Source organism: Heterodontus francisci, chromosome 5, assembly GCF_036365525.1.
Source record: "Heterodontus francisci isolate sHetFra1 chromosome 5, sHetFra1.hap1, whole genome shotgun sequence".
Lineage (NCBI taxonomy): Eukaryota > Metazoa > Chordata > Chondrichthyes > Heterodontiformes > Heterodontidae > Heterodontus > Heterodontus francisci.
The window spans coordinates 18625404-18651271 of NC_090375.1; the positions used below are offsets into that span (position 1 = coordinate 18625404).

The 25868-nt window shown below is 42.1% G+C and overlaps 1 protein-coding gene across 9 annotated transcripts in view; it reads left to right on the plus strand.

Moving 5' to 3' along the window:
- Nucleotides 1-25868, plus strand: part of LOC137369760 (intermembrane lipid transfer protein VPS13B-like) — a 1379747-nt gene that overhangs the window by 1003380 nt on the left and 350499 nt on the right. For 6 of the 9 annotated variants that reach the window (XM_068031166.1, XM_068031168.1, XM_068031167.1 and 3 more), the window contains 3 exons: nucleotides 2074-2215; nucleotides 3571-3982; nucleotides 6822-6933. In XM_068031166.1, the coding sequence (XP_067887267.1) occupies nucleotides 2074-2215; nucleotides 3571-3982; nucleotides 6822-6933 (666 nt within the window). Of the gene's footprint in view, nucleotides 1-530; nucleotides 598-2073; nucleotides 2216-3570; nucleotides 3983-6821; nucleotides 6934-25868 lie in introns of all 9 variants that reach the window. The other 3 variants (XM_068031169.1, XM_068031172.1, XM_068031173.1) reach the window with 1 other exon arrangement.

Below are 25868 nucleotides of genomic sequence, written 5' to 3' on the forward strand. Positions count from 1 at the left end.
TGGATTATTTCTGCGTGCTTTGTCCAATTATCCCCCATCCTCTTAACCCCCAGGTTTCGCCAGGTTCTGACTCCTCACATGCAATACTACAAAACTCCTCAATGTGTGTGTGTGTATATATATATATATATATATATATATATATATATATAAATAATAATATTTTACATGTGGTTGGAATGATGACTCATGTTTGCTAAGAAGGTATATTTTTGAAACAGTTATATACTGGGATATTTTCTTTACAGAGCGAATAACATTCATTCTAGTTGTACTGATTGAAATGATAAATAAATGTTTCTAACCATAAGCAATCCATTAAAGTGATGCAATTTCATGAATAAAAATAAGAGTTACCGCCAGGAAAATCAAATTTGACTGTTGGACATAGCCATGATCATTCCTCCTTTGGATATAGTTAAGAGTTGTAATTATGTAACTGTGTATATTTAGTGCAGTTTATATTTTGTATAAGTCAATAAAATTACAAGATTATTTAGACTAGACAAGGCAGGCATTCTGTTTTCCAGGCCAGGTGAAGGCTGGCACACAGGACAGTTTGATGGACTGCTTCTACAATGCAAAGAAAAACCTGGGGTGAGACTCTTATAGTGAATAAGCCACTGCAGATTTCTCAATCCTTCAAGCTGGATGATAAATTTCTTCCAAATTCTGAGTCGGAATGTGAAGACAATGGTTACAAGTACTGAACGATTTCACAGGGCTTTGCATGCATCAATCAATCTGCAAGAACATAAACAGGAAAAATGCTGTTCAACTCCTTAATTTATTTTCTCTTGCAATCTATCCTTACCCCAAACCCTACCAGTCTTCTGAGAGAGGGTTCTGTCTTAATAACCCCTGATCCTCAACAAGAATCAAGCAAAACTAAATATTTGTCCATCCTTATTATTTAACAATATCCTACTGATCCTCATCAGACAAGATTTTTCTTTCATTGCCCGCATCTCCATCATCTGAAGAGTATTTGATCATCTCAGCCCAGACCTTGCCTCAGAATCTCAATTAGAATTTCAAACTATAATGCCTTTAATGATTTCCTTCTAAACCTGGTTATTATGGATGAAAACTAAACTTCTCTTAAAATATCAGAATTCCTTTTTAAGTTCAAATTGCAAAAAGAGAAAATGGCACATATGGTTCTCAACAGATGCCTGCCACACTGATCTGCAAGATTTCCCTCTCAGAACTAAAAGTTGATGTTTAAAATAACTTGAGGAAGTAAATCAATAATAGTCATACAGTTGTTTAAAAAACACTTTTTGGTATATCCCAAACCAAAATGATTGCTGAAATGGATTCCACAATAGTTCAAGTCAGAGTTACTGTGACCTTATTCAAAGTCCTGGTGTGAGAGAAATAATTCCTGGAAAAATATATAAAATATACTACACTATTAAAAGGTATTTTAATCTGAACTGCATTTTTTTTTAGCAGGTCACATTGTTTAACTACATTTTGAAAAGGCAGTTGTTCCCTGTAGCTTTAGTTCTTGTAACCATGTTTTCTCATTTCTAGTAGTGCTTACTGCTTGTATTTCAAATCAAATAGGTTTTACTTTCTACTTCCTGTTGAATTTAATTTTGTATATCAGACCAACAGGAAATCTGTAAGTCTCTTTTCACATTATGCCCATAGTTATGTGTTCCTTATTGTTCACTAGTAATTTCAAAATCAAAACACGATTCAAACATTATCTTTGCATTTATTTACAAAAATGGTACTATGTTAGAATTTGTTTTTGTTACTTTAATATTGATTTAATATTTTGGAAATTTGATTATGACTTGATTAGAAAAAAAATCAACTGCTGGCCTCCACAGCTCTTTGGTGTGACTTGTAGACAAAGAGGCCTATCATACGACTTGTTACATGGTATATGGAACACATAACATGAGATCACTCAGATGGGTTGCACCTTGCAGCTGCTTTCAGCTGTTAAAACCTTCAGTATAATCAACAAATTCTTAAATTTTTTGCTTATGGCCTTTTTATTGCTTCCACCCCCACCCCGCCACTGTCTGTCCTTTCCCTCTTGTCCATCACCTCAAGCCTTGGGGAAGGCCCGTGGGCTCTGGGGCATTTCGGAGGTGTTGTACTTTCTTGTACTGACAAGCTGAACAGACGCACCTTGTTGGTTCGACCCCTCAGCAAGCAAGATCCTTTCAGTCATTACTCTGGCTTCTTTCCTCCTGTAAGAAATAAGTTAAATTACTATTCCTGATGTAATCTTTTAATAACCTTTTATCTGTATATAATTACTGTATATATTCACCTTCAGTATGTAACAATGACCAATCATTAAATTACTTCCTTGAGTAGGACCGTAGCCCTTTTTTAAAACATTTCATGTTCAGGGGACAAAGGTCACAAAATAGTTTTGTTGATGACAGAAATGAAAGAAATCAAGCCTTCGCTGTCACAACAGTGCTGTTCAAATCTGTCAGAGATGAAAGAAAGAAAAGAAAGACTTGCATTTATATCACACCTTTCACAATCTCAGGAAATCCAAAAGCAGTTTACAGCCAATTAAGTATTTTTGAGTTGTAATATAGGGAATGTGGCAGCCAATTTTCACACAGCAAGGCCCCAACAAACAGCAATGTGATGATGATAGTAATGTGGATTGTGGGATAAATATTGGCCAGGACACCAGTTATAACTCCCCTGTTCTTTGAAATGGTGCCATTAGATATTTTGCACCTGCCTGAGAGAGTAGACAGGTCCTCATTTTAATGTCTTATCCAAAATATGGCACTCCCAACAATGCAGCACTCCCTCGGTACTGTACTGAAGTGTCAGCCTCGATTTTTGTGCTCAAATCTGTGGAGTGGAATTTGGGATTAGAATAGGTGGATTGCTTTCGGCCAGCACAGACACGATGGGCCAAGTGGCCTCTTTCTGTGCCTTAAACTTTCTACGATTCTAACCTGCAACCTTCTGACTCAGAAGTGAGAGTGCTACCCACTGAGCCAAGGCTGACACAATAGCTAACTGAACTACTTAACCCTTGACCCTTACCAGTAGGATTCCTACTTCACTATTGTGTTTGGTGAAGCAAGGGAACAAGTGAGCATAAGGTGTGCTTAGTCAATTTAATGAAAGTTATATTTGTAGAGCTGTATATTCCCAGACATCTTGAAGAAAAGCACTTGGAACAGGTGTAGAAGTAATTTTAAAACAAAGAATCTTTCTCAGCAAATGGTATTTGCAACTGGAAACTAGTAATGAAGCCCATTAAAATGGGTTTTTACTCAAAGTAAATCAGAGCTTCAGTTACAATAGTATTTGTGTTTTCATTTAAAAGTAGGGCCCACCTGGTGCTACACAAGGAAGTAATTTGCTTGTATGAGACTTTAAAAAAAGGTGCTTTCATTTTTATATATTTATTGCAGATGCTTATGCTTGATGCTTAAAATGAACAACTTTAAAACTGTCTTACTTTTAATGAGCATGGTTACTATAATGTGATTATTTCCTCAGTTTTATTTGGCAGAAATGTCTATTGCCCCATTATTGATTTGTGGTGTATAAATTGTGATCATGCAGATGGCAGCCAAGCTTTTAGAAGGCTCCCACCAGCAGCACGGATTCCTTTCTCTTACTTACACCAAAGCAGTAACGCGGAACGTCAGGCACAAACTAACATCGAGGCCCGAGCGTGTTTCACGCAGCCTGCACAGGCTGGCAGAAGGCGTCGTGGACAGTTCTCCCCAGTACCTTCACGAAATTCTCCTTAGTGCCCAGCCATTCGACGTTGTGCTCTCTTTCCCGCTGATTGACAAAGTGGCAAAGATATTCCAAGCAAAGTTGCCAAAGAAACCAAAGGCAAAGAGGAAATCAACTGGCCAACCTATGAGGGCCTATGCCCTGACATCACGAGAGTTGCCACTTATTTATATCAACACAAGTGTTGTCCGAGTATTTTTCCCCAAAGGAGAGGATGAACAACATGAAGGAGGTAATGCATTACACAGTATTTCTGAAACTGTAAAAATTGCGAACTCTGTTGAATCTGGTTCTGTTACTCCTTTCACTTACATATCTCCTTATCATAGGCTCCATGCTCAGAGGAAATTAAGCATATGCCTTCACTAGATTGGAATCCCATATTGTGCAATAGCTGTGTTAAATGGTAAATGCCAACATGTTACTGCAATAACATTTTATCCAATAAATGAGGAAGATTGGACATAATGATGCTTCTTTATACTTACGAGACATCCCACTAATGAGTAATGCTGTTGCTGCGTTGTCTTTGAAACTATTTCCTCTGGTGGGGAATCAAGAACAAGGAGACATAATCTTAAAATTCGAGCTAAGCCATTTCGGATGGAGATCAGGAACCACCTTTTCACACAAAGGATAGTGCAGGTCTGGAATTCTCTCCCTGTGGGGAAAGGTGTGGATGCTAGAGTCAATTAAACCTTTCGAGACTGAGATCGGTAGAGTTCTATTAGGTCACTGTATCAAGAGGATATGGAACTAAGGCGGGTAAACAGAGCTAAGGTGCAGCTCAGCCATAATCAAACTGAATGGCAAAGTAGGCTCAAAGGGCTGAATGGCCTTCTCCAATTAATATGATCCTGAGTTCCTTAATGTCAATAATAGACTTGCATGCTATTTGAAATGTACAATTATGAATAGTGTTGCACCTTGTGTTATTACTGCACTTCAGCAGGATTTGTGTTCACAATGGAGAAGCCATTATGGCCACAAGTTAACCACAGTCAGAGTCACAATAAAGCTCCTGTCAGAGAAACATCTTAATGAACCGATAGTGCATATGGTAAGATAAAACCTTTCCATTTGTAATAAAAATGAAGAAGGAAGGAAGACATTGTGTTAAAAATTTACTGCTAAGAATGTTTAGAAAGGCCAATTAATTTCTCATTTAACCTGACATATATTCTAAAAAAGCTTATGAAACACAGAAGGGTAGTGCAATGGCAAATAATGGGAATACAATAACACTAATAGATGTGCTGCCCTTTTAAGAAAATAAAATACCTGAATATGGGTAATGGAAACTTTGCAAGACAGACAGGAAAGGGTGAAAAGTTTAATTCATTGATGATATCTTCTCAAGGGCAGTTAGGGATTGGCATTAAATGCTGGCCTACCCAGTGACGCCCACATCCCATGAATGAATTTAAAAAAAAACACACTGGCATATTCATGCAACTATGGATAACAGCTTGCTGAGAAGATGTCTGGGAATGTATATAAGAATTCAGGGGAAATGTCTTTACCCTGTGAGTGGTAAGAATGTGGAAATTGCTATCATATGAAGTAGCATAGATGCATTTAAGGGGAATTCTTTCTTATTCGTTCATGGGATGCGGGCATTGCTGGCTAGGCCAGCATTTATTGCCCATCCCTAATTGCCCTTGAACTGAGTGGCTTACTAAGCTATTTTAGAGGGCATTTAAGTGTCAACCACATTGCTGTGGATCTGGAGTCACTCGTAGGCCCGACCAAGTAAGGACAGCAGATTTCCTTCCCTAAAGGACATTAGTGAACCAGATGGGTTTTTACAACGATCGACAATGGTTTCACGGTCACCATTAGACCAGTTTTTTTTTGAAAGCTAGATAAACACATGAATGAGAGTAATAAAAGGGTTGGGTTGAATGAAGTAGGGTGGAGGAGGCGTGTGTGGGGAAATAAACACCAACAGAGCCAAATGGCCTGTTTCTGTGCCGTGCATTCTCTGTATAGATGTGTTTCCATTGCAGTTGAGACTTAGAAGTCGTGAAAACATTAGTTCAGTTTTAGTATTAAAACCAGCAAATATCCCTTGGCAATTGCTTATGGTTTGCAGGTTATACAGCCACAAGCCTGTTAAGTGGATAGTGAGGAGGTTGAGTGTAGTTAGTCTAGTAAGTAGTGCCAGATCCTGAGCAACAGGTCAGATTAAGATCTGAAATTAATTTTCCCTTTTAAATGAATTCTCGTCAGCATAATGTTATTATTTAATGTCTGCTTTCTGACTCTTTTTATTACAATACTGTTGACAGTGACCAGTACTGAAAGGAAAAGCCCATCGGGGGAGATTAGGTTGGCAGCTCGAGATAGTGGGTGTCATTTGAAGATGGAGATATCAATTTAAAATAATATTCTCAAAGATTAAACTTTAAATTAGCTCAGGCACTGGTGTCACACTCCATGTGTTTAACTTAGGTAATGTCTGGAGAGTGGAGAATTATTTTTGGATGGCGATCGATTCAGCCCCACAAACAACTAACCAGAAATGAGATGATCTATACCAATCTCAAAAAAAAAGTTGTGACCAAATTGTAGTATGTTATCTGAAATTGAATAGAGAGTTCGGTAGGGCTTTGTTGTGACTAGATTTTGATATGAGTGTCCAATTAATATGTTTCACTTTATCCATCTCTTGCAATTATATACTCGATTCATTTCTTAAGTTGTTGCATCTCCAATAACTCAAATATTTAAATGTTGCTGATTTTAAAAGGGTAGTGGGATAAAATCTGAGCAGCATAAAGTATTTCCTCATTAAACATGTCCATAGAAGAAGCAGGGCAGTTATGTATTTTATAAAATTGGCCACTTACTTTTATATTTACTTTTGCCTTTCCCAAAATTAGAACATTTCTTTAATTGTGTGTTAATGGGTTCAATAATAGTATTGGAATGGCTTGATGAACAAGTTACTGTTGTAATTTTTGTGTGTACAGCATTGAGGCCACAACAGATAGCCAATTGCTTCAGTATATTTGTATTAAATTGGAATTTACAAACTTGTTATGTATATTTCCTCATTTGAAATGCAGGAGCTCCACAGATGAAAGAAGATACTTTGGTTCTTAAAATTGGCTCAGTGTGCATGGCTCCACAGGCTGATAACCCCCTTGGAAGAACTGTTCTGAGGAAGGACATTTACCAGTAAGTAAATCTGACTGGAAATATTACTTGCAAGTTTTCTGAATGAAGTCTGAACTTTTAGCTACCACCGTATATATTCAGGACCACGTTCAACAAAGTTGACCTCTGTAGTTTGACCAGCTCACTCAACCATAAAAAATACAAATTCAGTATCATCCAATTTACCACATGACCCCTACAATTGTTGACCTACATACTATTTTTTTAAAAATTACTATTTTCTTTGCTTAAAGTTAGCATTGCATTACAGGCAAAGTCAGGAGAATTTATAATGGGGAATAGAGAAATGGCAGAGAAGCTAAATGATTACTTTGTGTCTGTCTTTAGTTAAAAAAAATAATTCTTTTTTTACGAACAGAATTGATAAAGGGGAGTCAGTGGACGTGGTATACTTGGGTTTTCAGAAAGCATTTGATAAAGTCTCCCACAGGAGGTTGGGTAGCAAAATTAAAGCACATGGAATAGGAGGTAATATACTGGCTTGGATTAAGGATTGGTTAACTGGCAGAAAGCTGAGAGTAGGAATAAACGGGTCATTCTCACATTGGCAGGCTGTGACTAGTGGGATACCGCAGGGATTAGTGCTTGGGCCCCAGCTGTTCACAATATGTATCAATGATTTGGATGTGGGGATCAAATGTAGTGTTTCCAAGTTCGCGGATGACACAAATCTAGGTGGGAATGTGTGTTGTGAGGAAGATGCAAAGTAGATTCAAGGGGATTTGGACAGACTCAGTGAGTGGGCAAGAACGTGGCAGTTGGAATGTAATGTGGAAAAATGTGAGGTTATCCACTTTGGTAGGAGGAATAGATGTGCAGAGTATTTCTTAAATGGTAGGAGATTAGAAAGTGTAGATGTACAAAGGGACCTGGGTGTCCTTGTCAGCAAGTCACTGAAAGCTAACATACAGGTGCAGAAAGCAATTTGGAAGGCGAATGGGATGTTAGCCTTTATCACAAGAGGATTTGAGTACAAGAGTAGTGAAGTCTTGCTTCAATTGTATAGAACCTTGGTTCGACCGCACTTGGAGTAGTGTGTGCAGTTTTGATCCCCTTACTTTAGGAAGGATATTATTGCCATAAAAGGAGTGCGGCGAAGATTCACCAGACTTGTTCCTGGGATGGCAGGATTGTCCTATGTCGAGAGATTGGGGAAACTGGGCTCTCTAGAGTTTCGAAGAATGACAGGTGATCTCATTGAAATCTACAAATACTGAAAGGGATAGACAGGGTAGATGCAGCTAAGATGTTTCCCCTGGTTGGGGAGTCTCGAACCAGGGGACACAATTTCAAAATAAGGGGAAAGCAACTTAGGACAGCAATGAGGAGATATTTCTTTATTCAGAGGGTTGTGAATCTTTGGAATTCTCTACCCCAGAGGGCTGTGGAAGCTCAGTCATTGAGTATGTTTAAAGCAAAGATTGACAGATTTCTAAATACAAATGGCATAAGGGGATATGAGGATAGTGTGGGGAAAAAGGCTTTGAAGTGGATGATCAGCCATGATGATGGCAGGCTCGATGGGCTGAATGGCCTGCTCCTGCTCGTATGTTCCTATCTCCCCCCACTTAATCTTTGTTCTCCTTGAGTCAAGAAGAATTGATGGGGTGTGTACAGAGATCTCTTTCAACCAGTGAGGAAATGGATGCTTTGTCACATCCAGCATTAATTCTTGTCAGTTTTTGCTCTCTTCATCCCAGTGAAACCCAGATTTTAACTACTACAACTGCAATCTAAGGATGCTTAAGTAGGAGAATATAAGTTTAACTTGCACCTTATGGTCAAGAGCCTTAATATTCCAGGTTTGGAGCTATGGTCCTTCCCCTCCTTTCGGAAGACATTGAGGTAGAAATACTTCTAAGACTTCTAAAGACTTTTTTTTTATTCAGTCATGGGATGTGGGTGTCTCTGACTAGGCCAGCATTTATTGCCTATCCCTAATTGCCCTTGAGAAGGTGGTGGTGAGCTGCCTTCTTGAACCACTGCAGTCCCTGTGGGGTAGGTACACCCACAGTGCTGTTAGGAAAGGAGTTCCAGGATTTTGACCCAGCGACAGTGAAGGAACGGCGATACAGTTCCAAGTCAGGATGGTGTGTGATTTGGAGGGGAACTTGCTGATGGTGGTGTATGACTCCAACCAGCGGAGAGTTTTCCCTGATTCCCATTGACTCCAGTTTTGCCAGGGCTCCTTGATGCCATACTCGGTCAAATGCTGCCTTGATGTCAAGGGCAGTCACTCTCACCTTACCTCTTGAGTTCAGTTCTTTTGTCCATTTTTGAACCAAGGCTGTGATGAGGTCAGGAGCTGAGTGGCCTTGGCGGAACCTAAACTGAGCGTCACTGAGCAGGCTATTGCTAAGCAAGTGCTGCTTGATGGCACTGTTGATGACACCTTCCATCACTTTACTGATGATTGAGAGTAGACTGATGGGGCGGTAATTGGCCGGGTTGGACTTGTCTTGCTTTTTGTGTACAGGACATAGCTGGGCAATTTTCCACATTGCCGGGTAGATGCCAGTGTTGTAGCTGTACTGGAACAGCTTGGCTAGGGGCGCGGCAAGTTCTGGAGCACAGTTCTATTGTCAGGACCCATAGCCTTTGCAGTATCCAGTGTCTTCAGTCGTTTCTTGATATCACGCGGGGTACAGATCTATGGGGATAGAGCAGAGATAAATTAGATAGCAGAACAGCGTCCTGTGATTCTACAAACAGGTGATTGAACCTGGGATCTTCCTGGTCTGTATGTTTAGCTAGTTATTGGCTGACCATACTGAGGTATTGAAGGCACTCTGTAGTATAATATTCTGATATATACAGTAAAGATCCCAGTTGCAAAGGATTTAAACAATGGACAGTTATTTAAGGTGAGGAGTTAAACTGATGTGTAACTAAAGGTGCGCATTTTGAGGTGATACAGGTGTGTAATATAAACACTTTGAAGATATTGCATAATTATTTGCTTAAATTTCGAAATTTGCACAGTTCAGCACATGTATACACAGTTAGTTTGCTTAAAGCTTATTTCGGAACTGTAACCGCTAACAAAATAAACAAGTAAAATAAAACATAAAGTAGTGTAATTCTGGAGAGTAAAAGTATACACCAACTGGGAGTGAATGCACAGGTTTCATATCGCCACTAACTTTGACGTAAATCCTTTCGGGTTACTTTGTTTTCACTCAAAGTGAAATTGTAATCAGATATGGACATATCATTTTGCCATAATCATGCTATCTGTGCATGGGGTTTGTTTCACTAAGAAAGATGGCTTTTTGTTAATTGGAGAAAGGTATGGGACAAGTATATCTTGAAGCCATGTAAGCTGAACAGGAGTGAGCCCCTTGAATGAAGCTTTCAGCTAAACATATTTTCTGTAAACGCTCCCTGCTCTGGTCTACGTTGCTTTTGTAAGCCATACTGATCACATGTAGATGGCAGAAAGAGGCAGATGTTGGTCATGTGAAAGATAAAAGTTGTTCTTAATTCTCTGCAGAGCTGGCACAACTACACAAAAAAATCCTATCAATTTAAGAATTATTCAATTGGGGAAAAATGAACTGACAACTTGGAGTTTCAACAAGTGTCTCAAGTATCTAATTATTATGTGGATCAGATGGTACCAATATGTTAAATATGAACATTTGCCACAGGGAATATAGTACTGCAGAGGGAATGTCTGCAAAAGCCACTTGAAAGCTTTAATAAAGTTAATGCTTTTTATGTTAAGTGGTAATGATTTAGTGATGTAGATGCATTTGAAATATTAAACCAATAAATAAACAATATTATGTTCTTATTCCCATAACTAAAAGTAAAGCACAGCAGCCACCTCAGGATTAAGTTAAACCTGGACAGTATCAACAATAACGAAATTAAATCCTATTTATTAGAGAAACTTTTCCATGTCGTTGAAGTCATATTCTCTGTAGTGTAACATATTATGGTGTGACATCAATAGCATAATATCAAATCCTACTTCAAATATAATTGGTTAAGCTGAATTTTATACTATTATCGTAGCCTCTGGGAACTGTTGCACACCATTTATTGACTACGGCAGCAGTCAAAGCAATTTATGATGTCGCAGTGCATAATTTTGCACTGAAAAATTTTCCAAGAATGGAATGAAATGCCTTAACATATCAGTACCTCTCACTATTTGGATGGCTTAAATAGCCTATCTCATGTTCTTTGCAGTATACGGAAGTGATACCTCATTAACTGAATTGGGTCAAACACAAATGACTGGTCACGATAAATGTTTTTATTCTTTCAGGGGATGTGGGTGTCACTGGCAAGTTTTTTGCCCATCTCTAATTGCCCTTGACAGTTTCATTTCAGAGGACAGTTAAGAGTCAACCACATTGCTGTGGGTCTGGAGTCACAGGTAGGCAAGGACGACAGATTTCCTTCCCTAAAGGACATTTGTGAACCAGATGGGTTTTTACAACAATCGATGATAGTTTCTTGGTACCATTACTGAGACAAGCTTTCAATTCCAGATTTTTATTAATTAATTGAATTTAAATTCCACCAGCTGCCGTGGTGGGATTTGAACCTGTCTCCCCAGGGCATTAGCCTAGGCCTATGGATTATTAGTGCAGTGACATTACCAATATGCCACCATCTTCCTACAGAAGTATTCAAAGAACAAAGAAAATTACAGCACAGGAACAGGCCCTTTGGCCTGTTGTCATTTACTATCTTCCATTGAGATGCAGTTATGTGGTCATTTAATATCAAATTCCCTGTCATTCATCCCACAAAACAACTTTTTAGTCTACTGTGGCTTTATGAATCGGGTCTTCGTAGCTATCAGTTCAGTCCTTCACAATTTTGATCAGTTGTCAAAACGAGTTGATTACAAAACGAATTGCTGTCAAAGCTTTTAGTCTTGCATTCATCAGGACAGATGCAAGAATGCCAAATTTCAAAGGGAACAACAATTTATACTAGATCAGAAAAGGGTGCTGATTGCTTGGTAAGTTGACTCTGATTGATCGAGGTGTTGGCATGGAGAAAGCACCAAGGAACTATTATTCCCGCACGCTTCTGTTCAAAAAGGCACAACGCCTGGATATGTTCCTTTTTCCTGCGTATGAATGTATGTACCTTCCAGCAAGCATAAGTGAGCCACATTGCGAGCCCAGCTGATAATCTTAAATTAATTGTTAGTGTAATTCTTAGCAGACTCAAGGTTGTTCAGTAAGTGCTGTCCAATCGCCGAATCCATCTAACGCTAGACATAGTGTTCTGAGTTTTGCAAGTACGGGCTGGTCGAGTATATCAGTACTTTTCCGATTGCAAACAGCCAAAGGGACGTGCTTTTTGATACAATTGGTACATGGGACGTACGGCCTATTTATCTGGCATCGCACTGGCACTGGAATTCATATACCACTTGACTCATTTGTGGGATAGGCAGAAGGCTTTTTGTCTTTAGGCTGCTTGTTACTCTTACACAACTCTAACAAACATGCTTGATACTGAAATAAGGCGCAACAAAGCTTTCCTGCAGGATAATGACGACCGTGATCAGATCATTGCTCGTGTATCGCACATAAGCCCGAATGGGCCTAAGGCCGCCATCTTCAGACCTGGAAAGTTCCCAGTCTACCTCAAATTACCCTGGAAGGGGAAGGTATCTCAAAAGTTTAAGCAGCAGGTGAAGCTAGCCATTTCACACTGCTGCTGTGCAGTAGCAACACAAGTGGTATTTTCTACTAAAAGGATGCTGCCCCTCGAGCCTGTCCCACCATTCAGTAAGATCATGGCTGAACTCCTTACTAACTCCACTTCCCTGCCCTATCCCAATATTTCTTGATTCCCTTTGTGGCCAAAAATCTGTCTATCAGTCTGGACTACACTGAAAAACTGAGAATCCACAGCTGCCTGGGGTAGAGAATTCCAACGATTCACATCCCTCTGTGGAACGAAATTTCTCCTCATGTCTGTCCTAAATTGCCCACCCCATATCCTGAGATTATGACCCCTAGTTCCAGACTCTGGAGCCATACCCATGACCTTCACCACCCAGAAGAACAAGGGCAGCAGATGTATGAGAGCATCACCACCTGCAAGTTCCCCTCCAAGTCACATGCTATCTTGACTTGGAACTATATCACAGTTCCTTCACTGTCGCTGGATCAAAATCCTGGAACTCCCTCCCTAACAGTACTGTGGGTGTACCTACACTAGATGGACTACAACAATTCAAGGTGACTCAGCACCACCTTCTCAAGGGCAATTAGGCATGGGCAATAAATGCTGGCCTTGCCAGCAATGCTCACATCCATAAATGATTTAAAAATGAAGGAAAATAATCAAAAAGGCTAATGGAATCCTGGCCTTTATATCTGGAGGACTAGTGGGGAGGCGGTGGCATAGTGGTAATGTCACTCGACTAGTAATGCAGACTCCGGGCTAATGATCTGGAGGCATGGGTTTGAATCCCACCACGGCAGATGGTTAAATTTAAGGAAGGAAATCAGCTGTCCTTACCTGGTCTGGCCTACATGTGACTCCAGACCCACAGCAATGTGGTTGACTCTTAACTGCCCTCTGAAATGGCCTGGCAAACCACTCAGCTCAAGGGCAATTAGGGATGGGCAATAAATGCTGGCCTTGCCAGTGATGCCCACATCCCACAAAAAAAAACAAATTAAAAAAAAGAATACAAGAATTCAACAATACAAAGCCCTGGTTAGACCACACCTGGAATACTGTGAGCAGTTCTGGGCACCACAAATTAGGAAGGATATATTAGCCTTGGAGGGAGTGCAGCGTAGGTTTATCAATATGATACCTGGACTCCAAGAGTTAAATAATGAGAGAGATTATACAAACTAGGGTTATATTCCCTGGAATTTAGAAGGTTAAAAGATGATTTGATTGGAGTTTTCACGATATTAAATGGAACAGATAGGGTAGATAGAAACTATTTCCACTGGCTGGGAGTCTAGGACTGGGGCACAGTCTAAAAATTAGAGCCAGACATTTCAGGAGTGAGATTAGGAAACAGTTCTTTACACAAAGGGTAATAGAGGTTTTGAACTCTTTTTCACAAACATCTAGGTCAATTGTAAATTTCAAATCTGATAGTTTTTTATTATCATTAGGTATTAAGAGATATGGGGCAAAGATAGATCTATGGAGTTAGGTCGCAAATCAGCCGTGATCTCATTGAATGGCCGAACAGGCTCGAGGAGCGGAATGGTCACTTCCTATTCCTATGTTCCTAAGTTAGCACTCACTCATTTTATGAGTTGGTTACTTGTTCCATAGGTCTACCATCCTCTGGGAAAAGAAGAATGACCTAATGTCTAACTTAGTCCCATCTCTGTGTAGCATATAGACAGGACCATTAGTCTTTCCCTATCTATCAAATAGGAGCACAATTTCCCCCTTAACTATTTTGTCCACCTCTATCAAATCACCTGAGGCCTAGACATGTCAAAGTGAACAGACCACACATTTTAAGCATATCCAAACTAAGGTTGTAGATGCTGGGAATTATTCTCATGGCACTTCACTGAACCTTTTGTAAAGCCTTTATCACCCACTATATAAGGGAATGAACTCTGGATGGAGTATTTGAAATGTAGCCTAATCAAGCTCTTGTACAAGACCAAAATGGTGTGCATTGTTTTATATTGAAGAATGCTGTTAATAGACCCCAGTACTGTATTTGCTTTGGCAATAGCTTCTCAGCATTGGTCATGATCATTGGAAGCATCATGTGCTATAACACCAAGATCCTTTTCTTACTTAACCAATTTCAGTTCTGTTCCGTGAAAAATGTAAGTATACTTGCTGTTGGTCTTGTCCAAATATATGACAAATATATCTCTTGGTTAGATACCATTTGCTAAGGTTTGGTCCATTCTACCAGTGCATCGAAATCTGCTTGCAGGAATTTATTCTCCACTGTCCTAACACTTGCACAAATTTTGATATCACCCATGAACTTGCAGACCATCGACAGCTTGGCCATTTCGAAAAATAATATAAAAGCAACCAGTAACCAGCCTCAAAGCACATTCACAATCATTGATAATCTTCTGCCTATGAGATTGCAGCCAGTTCTGAATTCCTGGTACCAACTTTCTACTGATTCCACAAGATTCTGTCTTACAAAGTAACCTATTGTGAGGTTCATGAAACAGATTGATATCCATAAAAGTCGAGGTCAACTGATTTATTGGATGCACTGAATGCCAAAATGTGGTATTACTGATTTTCTTAACTGTTTCTGTCAGCCATGGCTCAGTTGGTAGCACTCTCGCCTCTGAGTCAGAAGATGGACATAAAAGATCCCATGGCACTATTTCGAAGAAGAGCAGGGGCTGGTGAGCTGGCCAATATTTATCCCTCAATCAGCATCACTAAAAACAGAATATCTGGTTATTATCACATTGCTGTTTGTGGGAGCTTACTCTGCACAAATTGGCTGCCACGTGTCCTGCATTACAACAGTGACTACATTTCATTGGCTGTAAAGTGCTTTGAGGTGTCCAGTGGTCAGGAAAGGCACTATATAAATGCAAGTCTTTTTTCTGTTTTTTAATTAAATATTAACAACAACTGGCATTTATATGGTCTTTTATATATGACCTTTAACTTCGTACAATGTCCCAAGATGCTTCATTGGAGCATGATCAAACAAAATTTGACACTGAGCCAGCCATGTAAGGTGATGTTAGGACAGGTGACCAAAAGATTGGTTTTAAGGAGCATCTTAAAGGAGGAGAGGTAGAGCAGCATGAATATTTAGGGCAATATTGTTTGCCTTTGCTCCGTGACCTTTTGGTCAGCTATGTGGCCTGGTCCAATCTGCACCTTCTCCTTTGTTATCTCTTGCCCAACCCCCACCTCACTTGTTTATAATCTGTGACTTTTCTAATATTTGTCAGTTCCGAAGAAGGGTCACTGACCCGAAACGTTAACTCTGCTTCTCTTTCCACAGATGCTGCCAGACCTGCTGAGTGAATCCAGCATTTCTTGTTTTTGTTTCAGATTTCCAGCATCCGCAGTATTTTGCTTTTATTATATGAATATTTAGGGAGTGCTTAAGGCCTACACAGCTGAAGTCATGGCCCCCAGTGGTGGAGCGACGAAAAGCAGGGACACTTAAGAGGCCACAATTGGAGGAGTGCAGAGATCTCGGAGGGTTGTAGGGCTGGAGGAGAATACAGACATAGGGAGTGAAAATGAGAAGCACAGATGCAGCTAAGAGACCATGCCATTTAGTAACTTCTTTCTGCAGCTTGCGGTTCATTCTATAAATACCTGTGGGACTGGAGATGAAATACACATGCTTCTTCTGTGAAAATTTACACCACAACATGGGTTTTGTTCTGGCCTTGTATTTATTGGGCCATACATTTAGCCAATTAGCAATTAAAAGAGTAACAGAATGTGCTTTGTTCTCTACATTTAACAAACAAATTGTTACCTGTTGAGCAATATAATCAGATCATGCCTTTAAGCCATAGCATGAAAATTTAAAAGCTGAATTGGAAAATGCAGACAGCACAAGTTTGTGGTTTATACAAGTAAAATTGTCTGACCCACATAGCTATACATATTATTCCTTGAAATATGATGCTGTAAATATGTTTACCCAGCCCCATGTGACTTTGAACTTAGTTTGTGCAAAGCTCCATCAAACAGAATGACTGGTAAACAGTTGACCTCCCAGTAGTCATGAATAAAAATAGCATGTCGCCTGTTTAAAATAAATTCAACCATTTCCCACTGCTTCCCATACTGTTAGCATATTGGTAGGCAGAATATTTAAGGAACAGATGTGTCTGAATAGTCTAACATGCAAGCATGCAGTATTGGAGCAATGATATTCTGTTTATAGGCAACGTAGTTGAATCTGATTATCACAAGACACAACTGTTCAATATAAATCAACTTAATTTGGCTCCGATTCATCTTAGAGTTGTGAAGAAAAATATTCCAAACTCAGCTTCACATTTTCTTTTAAGCTTTAAAGACTTTACCAGCATTCACAAGCCAGTGAGAAGAAATCTGTGTGTTTGTCGAAGCATGTACGTGATAAACGAGTGATGTGAGCTGCCAGTGTCACTCTGCACTACCCACTCCCAACAAAACTCCGAATGCTATGTGCAAGGAAAAAAATAGAATTATTGCCTTGGTAAGCTTCTGTATACTACATATCTATGTGTATATAAACATAATCCTATAGTACTACTTGAAGGACGACCTCACAGAACCAAAATTAGAGGTTCTTGTGCCACCGTGGCTCAATTGCCAGCAGTCCTGACTCTGAGTTAGGAGGTTGTAAGTTCAAGTACCACTCCAGAAACAAACAGAAAATTTAGGCTGACTCTTCAGCATGATACTGAGGTGAGCGCTGTCGAAGGTGCTGTCTTTCGGATGAGATGTTAAATCAAGGCCCTGTCTACCATCTCAGGTGGACAGAATAGATCAGTTAGCGCTATTTATGTCAACCGACATTAAAAAAAACGCAAGAGTATTTGATCATTGCTGTTGTGGGACCTAGTATCTAAATAGACTGCCCCGTTTCCGATGTTATAACAGTGACTGCACTTCAAAAAATACTTTGACTGCAAAGCACTTTGCGATGTCCGGAGGTCATAAAAGGCACTATATAAATGCAAGTCTTTCCTTATTTCTTTCCTTTGCTCTTTCCTTCTTAACTTCTTTCTTTCTTGTTTTAAGGGGTAATAGTAGTGGTTATGTCACCAGACTAGAATCTGGAGGCCTGAACTAATTATCCAGAGAACTTGACTTCAATCCAACCATGGAAGTTTGAGATTTTCAACTTAGTTTAAAAACAAATTGCATTCTTAACAAGCTAATATCAGTAAAATGACCATGAAGCTATCAGATTTTTGTAAAAACTCAACTGGTTTATTAATGTCCATCAGGGAAGGAAACCTGTTTTTCTTACCCAGACTGCCCTGCATGTGACTCCAGCCCCATATCAACGTGGTTCACTCTTAACTGCCCTCTGAAGTCTGCCATCAACATCCTAGGGTGGGGGGGGTTGGGGGTTACCATTGACCAGAGACTTAACCAGCCAAACTAATACTGTGGCAACAACAGCAGGTCAGAGACTGGGAATTCTGTGGCAAGCGACTTACCTCCTGACTCGAAAGCATGTCCAGCATCTATAAGGCATAAGTCAGGAGTATGATGGAATACTCTACTTTCTGCTTTCCTGGATGAGTGTAGCTCCAACAACACTCAAGAAGCTCGACATCATCCAAGACAAAGCAACCCGCTTGATCAACACCCCATTCACCACCTTAAACATTCACTCCCTCCGCCACCGGTGCACATTGGCAGTAATGTGTACCATAGACAAGATGCACTGCAGCAACTCACCAAGCTGAGAGTGGAGCCGATAAATTGAGCCCGAGGATCGAGGTCCAGTCACTTACCTTCCGGGAGTGGAGTGGACCTGTGGGGAGAACGGCGAGAGTGGAGCCGATAAATTGAGCCCGAGGATCGAGGCCCAGTCACTTACCTTCCGGGAGAGCAGAGGAGAGCAGTCCAGGCGCGGCAGAGTTTGAAAACAAAGTGAGCAGTGACGTCACAGGAAAACTACGAGGTGATTGGTTGGTGAGCAACTGCTGTTAGGGAATACCTCTAAATAGCTGGGTAAGTAACTAAAATTAAAGAGAAAGTTCTACAGTTTTTTAATATAGTAGGTAGTGTTTTTTTTTAGGGAATCAAGGTCCCTAGTGTAAATAATCTAATGTTTGGGTAATTTAAGGGGATAAATTAAGGGTAAGTCATGGTAGGGCAGCTTGGCAATGTGGAATGCACCTCCTGTGCAATGTGGGAAGTCAGGGACACTTCCAGTGTCCAGGGCGAACACGTGTGCAGGAAGTGTCTCCAGCTGCAGCTACTCGAAATCTGCGTTTCAGATCTGGAGCGACGGCTTGAGACACTGTACAGCATCCAGGAGGCCAAGATCATCGTGGATTGCATGTACAGGGACGTGGTCACACCGCAGGGAAAGACTGCTCAGGCAGAAAGGGAATGGGTGACCACCAGGCAGAGTAGAAGAACTAGGCAGGTAGTGCAGGAGTCCCCTGGGTCCATCTCCCTATCTAACTGATTTTCCACTTTGGATACTGTTGGGGGATATAGCTTCTCAGGGGAATGCAGCAAGAGCCAAGTCTGTGGCACCACAGGTGGCTCAGCTGCACAGGAGGGGAGGAAAAGGAGTGGAAGAGCTATAGTGATAGGGGATTCTATCGTGAGGGGTACAGATAGGCGTTTCTGTGGCCGCTAATGTGACTCCAGGATGGTGTGTTGCCTCCCTGGTGCTAGGGTCAAGGATGTCACGGAGCGGCTGCAGAACATTCTGAAGGGGGAAGGTGAACAGTCAGAGGTCGTGGTACACATTGGTACCAATGTCATTGGTAGAAAGAGGGATGAGGTCCTGCAACAAGAATTTAGGGAGCTAGGTAGCAAATTAAAAAGCAGGACCTCAAAGGTTGTAATCTCTGGATTACTCCCGGTGCCACGTGCTAGTGAGTTTAGGAATAGGAGGAGAGAGCAGATGAATGAGTGGCTCAGAAGATGGTGCAGGAGAGAGGGCTTCAGTTTCTTGGATCACTGGGTCTGTTTCTGGCAAAGGTGGGACCTTTACAATTTGGATGGGTTGTACCTGAACTGGAATGGAACCAACATCCTTGCTGGGGGGTTTGCTAGTGCTGTTGGCGGTTGGGGGGGGGGGTGCGGTGTGGTTTAAAGTAATTTGGCAGGGGGATGGGATACGGAGTGGAGGTTAAGTAGGGGGTGATGCACAGCCAAATAAATATAAAAGAGAAACTGAGACCGTCTGGAAGGCAGAGCAAATGTAGATCTGTTAAGGCACAAGTGAAAAATGCAATAAAAACGAGAAACACTGGAAATATTCAGCAGGTCTGACAGCATCTGTGGAGAGAGAAGCAGAGTTAATGTTTCAGGTCAGTGACCGTTCTTCAGAACCTGAAACGTTAACTCTGCTTCTCTCTCCACAGATGCTGCCAGACCTGCTGAGTATTTCCAGAGTTTCTTGTTTTTATTTCCGATTTCCAGCATCCGCAGTATTTTACTTTTATTTTAGTGAAAAATGCAAGGCTGGATTGCATCTATTTTAATGCAAGGAGTCCTACAAGTAAGGCATATGAATTGAGGGCAATGATTAGCACATGGGATTATGATATTATTGCTATCACAGAGACATGGTTGAGGGAGGGGCAGGACAGGCAACTCAATATTCCAGGGTATAGAATCTACAGGTGAGACGGGAGGGGTAAAAGAGGAGGTGGCATTGCACTGTTGATCAAGGAGTCAATTACTGCAGTAAGGAGGGATGATTTTTTTAAATATTCATTCATGGGATGTGGGCGACGTTGGCCAGGCCAGCATTTATTGCCCATCCCTAATTGCCCTTGAGAAGGTGGTGGTGAGCTGCCTTCTTGAACCGCTGCAGTCCATTTGGGGTAGGTATACGCACACACTGCTGCTAGGAAGGGAGTTCCAGGATTTTGACCCAGCGACAGTGAAGGAACGGCGATATAGTTCCAAGTCAGGATGATGTGCGACTTGGAGGGGAACTTGCAGGTGGTGGTGTTCCCATGTATTTGCTGCCCTTGTCCTTCTTGTTGGTAGAGGTCGCGGGTTTGGAAGGTGCTGTCTGAGGAGCCTTGGTGCATTGCTGCAGTGCATCTTGTAGATGGTACACACTGCTGCCACTGTGCGTCGTTGATGGAGGGAGTGAATGTTTGTAGATGGGGTGCCAATCAAGCGGGCTGCTTTGTCCTGGATGGTGTCGAGCTTCTTGCGTGTTGTTGGAGCTGCACCCATCTAGGCAAGTGGAGAGTATTCCATCACACTCCTGACTTATGCCTTGTAGATGGTGGACAGGCTTTGGGGAGTCAGGAGGTGAGTTACTCGCCTCAGGATTCCTAGCCTTCGACCTGCTCTTTTAGCCACGGTATTTATATGGCTACTGCAGTTCAGTTTCTGGTCAATGGTAGCCCCTCGGATGTTGATAGTGGGGGATTCAGCGACGGTAATGCCATTGAATGTCAAGGGGAGATGGTTAGATTCTCTCTTGTTGGAGATGGTCATTGCCTGGCACTTGTGTGGCACGAATGTTACTTGCCACTTATCAGCCCAAGCCTGGATATTGTCCAGCTCTTGCTGCATTTCTACACGGACTGCTTCAGTATCTGAGGAGTCACGAATGGTGCGGAACATTGTGCAATCATCAGCGAACATCCCCGCTTCTGACCTTATGATTGAAGGAAGGTTATTGATGAAGCAGCTGAAGATGGTTGGGCCAGGACACTACCCTGAGGAACTCCTGCAGTGATGTCCTGGAGCTCAGATGATTGACCTCCAACAACCACAACCATCTTCCTTCACGCTAGGTATGACTCCAGCCAGCGGAGGGTATTCCCCCTGATTCCCATTGACCTCAGTTTTGCTAGGTCTCCTTGATACCATACTCGGTCGAATGCTGCCTTGATGTCAAGGGCAGTCACTCTCACCTCACCTCGTGAGTTCAGCTCTTTTGTCCATGTTTGAACCAAGGCTGTAATGAGGTCAGGAGCTGAGTGGCTTAGAAGTTTCCTGAAATGAGGCCATATGGGTAGAATTTAAAAACAAAAAGGGGGCAATCACTTGGCAGGGAGTGTACTATAGGCCTCCAAGCAGTCCGGGAGAGATAGAGGAGCAGATATATCGGCAAATTTCAGTGAGGTGTAAAAATAATAGGGTAATATGGGGGATTTCTACTTCCCCAATATCAACTGGGATAGTCTTAATGCAAAAGGCTTAAAGGGGGCAGAATTCTTAAAATACATACAGGAGAGCTTTTTGAGCCAGCACGTAGAAAGTCCTTCAAGAGAAGGGGCAGTACTGGACCGAATCCTCGGGAATGAAGCCGGACAAGTGGTAGAAGTGTCAGTGGGGGAACATTTCGGGGATAGTGACCATAACTCTAAGATTTATGGTATTTATGGAAAAGGACAAAGATGAACCAGAAATAAAGGTACTGAATTGGGGGAAGGCTGATTTCAATATGATAAAACAGGATCTGGCCAAAATGGACTGGGAGCAGCTACTTGTAGGAAAGTCAACATCAGACCAGTGGGAGTCATTCAAAGAGGAAATAGTGAGAGTTCAGAGGCAACATGTACCCGTTAAGGTAAAGGGTAGGACCAACAAGTCCAGGGAACCCTGGATGTCAAGGGATATAGAGGATTAGATCAGGAAAAAAAAGGAGGCTTATGTCAGATTCAGAGCGCTGAAAACAGTGTGGACACTAGAGGAGTACAGAAAGTGTAGGGGGTACTTAAAAAAAGTAATTAGGAGAGTGAAGAGGGGACATGAAGAAACACTGGTGGGCAAGATAGAGGAAAATCCTAAGGTGTTTTATAAGTATATGAAGGGCAAGAGGATAACCAGGGAAAGAGTAGGGCCCATTAGGGACCAAAGTGGCAATCTGTGTGTGGAGCTGGAGGAGGACGATGTATGTGTAGAGATCAGGGGGGGGATTGTGATATACTTGAACATATTAGCATTGAAAGGGAGGAAGTATTAGCTGTTTTAGTGGGCTTTAAAGTGGATAAAGCCCCCGGCCCAGATGAGAAGTATCCCAGGCTATTATGTGAGGCAAGGGAGGAGATAGCAGGGGTTCTGACACAAATTTTCAAATCCTCTCTGGCCACAGGAGAGGTACCAGAGGATTAGAGGACAGCAAATGTGGTACCATTATTCAAGAAGGGTAGCAGGGATAAACCGGGCAATTATAGGCCGGTGAGTCTAACATCAATGGTAGGGAAACTATTGGAAAAAGTTCTGAGGGACAGGATTAATCTCCACTTGGAGAGGCAGGGATTAATCAGGGAGAGTCAGCATGGCTTTGTCAGGGGGAGATCGTGTCTGACTAACTTGATTGAATTTTTTGAGGCTGTGACAAAATGTGTAGATGAGGGTAAGGCAGTTGATGTAGTCTACGTGGACTTCAGTAAGGTGTTTGATAAGGTCCCGCATGGGAGATTAGTTAAGAAGGTAAGAGCCCATGGGATCCAGGGCAATTTGGCACATTGGATCCAAATTGGCTTAGTGGTGATGGTTGAGGATTGTTTTTGCGATTGGAAGCCTGTGACCAGAGGTGTACCACAGGGATTGGTGCTAGGACCCTTGCTGTTTGTAGTGCATATTAATGATTTGGACGTGAATATAGGAGGCCTTATCAGTAAGTTCGCAGATGACACAAAAATTGGTGGTGTCGTAAATAGTGAGGAGGAAAGCCTTGGATTACAGGACGATATAGATGGGCGGAGCTGTGGCAAATGGAATTTAATCCTGAGAAGTGTGAGGTGATGCATTTTGGGAGGACTAACAAGGCAAGGGAATATACAATGGATGGTAGGACCCTAGGAAGTACAGAGGGTCAGAGGGATCTTGGTGTACCTGTCCATAGATCACTGAAGGCAGCAGCACAGGTAGATAAGGTGGTTAGGAAGGAGTATGGGATACTTGCCTTTATTAGCCGAGGCATAGAATTTAAGAGCAGGGAGGTTATGATGGAACTATATAAAACGCGAGTTAGGCCACAGCTGGAGTACTGTGTACAGTTCTGGGCACCACGCTGTAGGAAGGATGTGATTGCACAGGAGAGGATGCAGAGGAGATTCAGCAGGATGTTTCCTGGGCTGGAGCATTTCAGCTATGAAGAGACACTAAAAAGGCTAGGGTTGTTTTCCTTAGAGCAGAGAAGGCTGAGGGGGGACCTGATAGAGGTATACAAAATTATGAGGGGCATAGATAGGTTAGATCGGAAGAAACTTTTTCCCTTAGCGGAGGGTTCAATAACCAGGGGGCATCGATTTAAGGTAAGGGGCAGGAGGTTTAGAGGGGATTTGAGGGAAAAAAATTTCACCCAGAGGGTGGTTGGAATCTGGAACACACTGTCTGAAGAGGTGGTAGAGGCAGGAACCCTCAGAACATTTAAGAAGTATTTAGATGAACACTTGAAACGCCATAGCATACAAGGCTACGGGCCAAGTGCTGGATTAGAACAGTCAGGTGCTCGCTGGCCAGCACACACACGTTTTGCCGAAGGACCTGTTTCTGTGCTGTATAACTTAACTTTCAAACACTTGACCTCTACCACCTAGAAGGACAAGGGCAGCAGATGCATGAGAACATCGCCACTTGCAAGATCCCCTCCAAGTCACACACCATCCTGACTTGGAACTATATGACTGTTCTTTCACTGTCACTGGGTCAAAATCCTGGAACCCCCTTCCTAACAGCACTGTTGATATACCTACACCACATGGACTGAAGCGATTAAAGAAGGCAGCTCACCACCATCTTCTCAAGGGCAATTAGGGATGGGCAACCAATATTGTCCTTGCTAGTGACACTCACATCCCATGAAAGAATAATTTAAAAAAGTGGCCTGGCGAGCCACTCAGTTGTGCCAAATCTCAGTGCAGCTAGGAGTCAGCAAAAAAAACAGGTCTTGCCAATAACGTTCACATCCTGAGAAAGAATATGAAAGCAATTATTAACAAATAGTTGTGAGGGAAGACCAGAGGCTTTTTCTTGCTGAATGTGCAAGCGTGTACCAAATAGGGTTCCTCATTGTTATTTACCCAGCTGTCTCCTTAAACCCCTCTAGCCTGCACCCCTTCTACTCAGCTTCAACAAATTTGAGGTACTTGTGCAGTTTATTGTCACCAAGGTTGACACCTGTTCAGCATCCATTGATGCTTATTCCACTTGTCCTTGCCCAACCAACCCTCGCCTTCAACCCATGTTGAAGTGTCCAAGGCCCAACCATCTTCAGCTGCTTCATCAATGACCTTCCTTCAATCATAAGGTCAGAAGTGGGGATGTTCGCTGATGATTGCACAATGTTCAGCACCATTCGTGACTCTTCAGATACTGAAGCAGTCCGTGTTGAAATGCAGTAAGACCGGGACAATATCCAGGCTTGGGCTGATGAGTGGCAAGTAACATTTGCGCCACACAAGTGCCAGGCAATGGCCATCTCCAACAAGAGAGAATCTAACCATCTCCCCTTGACATTCAATGGCATTACCATCGCTGAATCCTCCACTATTAACATCCTAGGGGCTACCATTGACCAGAAACTGAACTGGAGTAGCCATATAAATACCGTGGCTACAAGAGCAGGTCAGAGGCTAGGAATCCTGAGGCAAGTAACTCACCTCCTGACTCCCCAAAGCCTGTCCACAAGGCACAAGTCAGGGGTGTGATGGAATACTCTCCACTTGCCTGGATGGGTGCAGCTCCAACAACACTCAAGAAGCTCGACACCATCCAGGACAAAGCAGCCCGCTTGATTGGCACCCCATCTACAAACATTCACTCCCTCCACTACCGACGCACAGTGGCAGCAGTGTGTACCATCTACAAGATGCACTGCAGCAATGCACCAAGGCTCCTCAGACAGCACCTTCCAAACCCGTGACCTCTACCAACAAGAAGGACAAGGGCAGAAAATGCATGGGAACACCACCAGCTGCAAGTTCCCCTCCAAGTCACACACCATCCTGACTTGGAACTATATCGCCGTTCCTTCACTGTCGCTGGGTCAAAACCCTGGAACTCCCTTCCTAACAGCATTGTGTGTGTACCTACCCCAAATGGACTGCAGCGGTTCAAGAAGGCAGTTCACCACCACCTTCTCAAGGGCAATTAGGGATGGGCAATAAATGCTGGCCTGGCCAGCGACGCCCACATCCCATGAATGAATAAAAAAAAATCTTTCTCTCCCATCTCTCCCTCATGATTTCTGTCAGCTCATTTTATCTGAGCCCACCTCCAACTGCCTTGTCCTGCTGGCCACCCAACCTCCTTCCTGGCACCTATGCTGAGATGAAAAGATGTTCCTT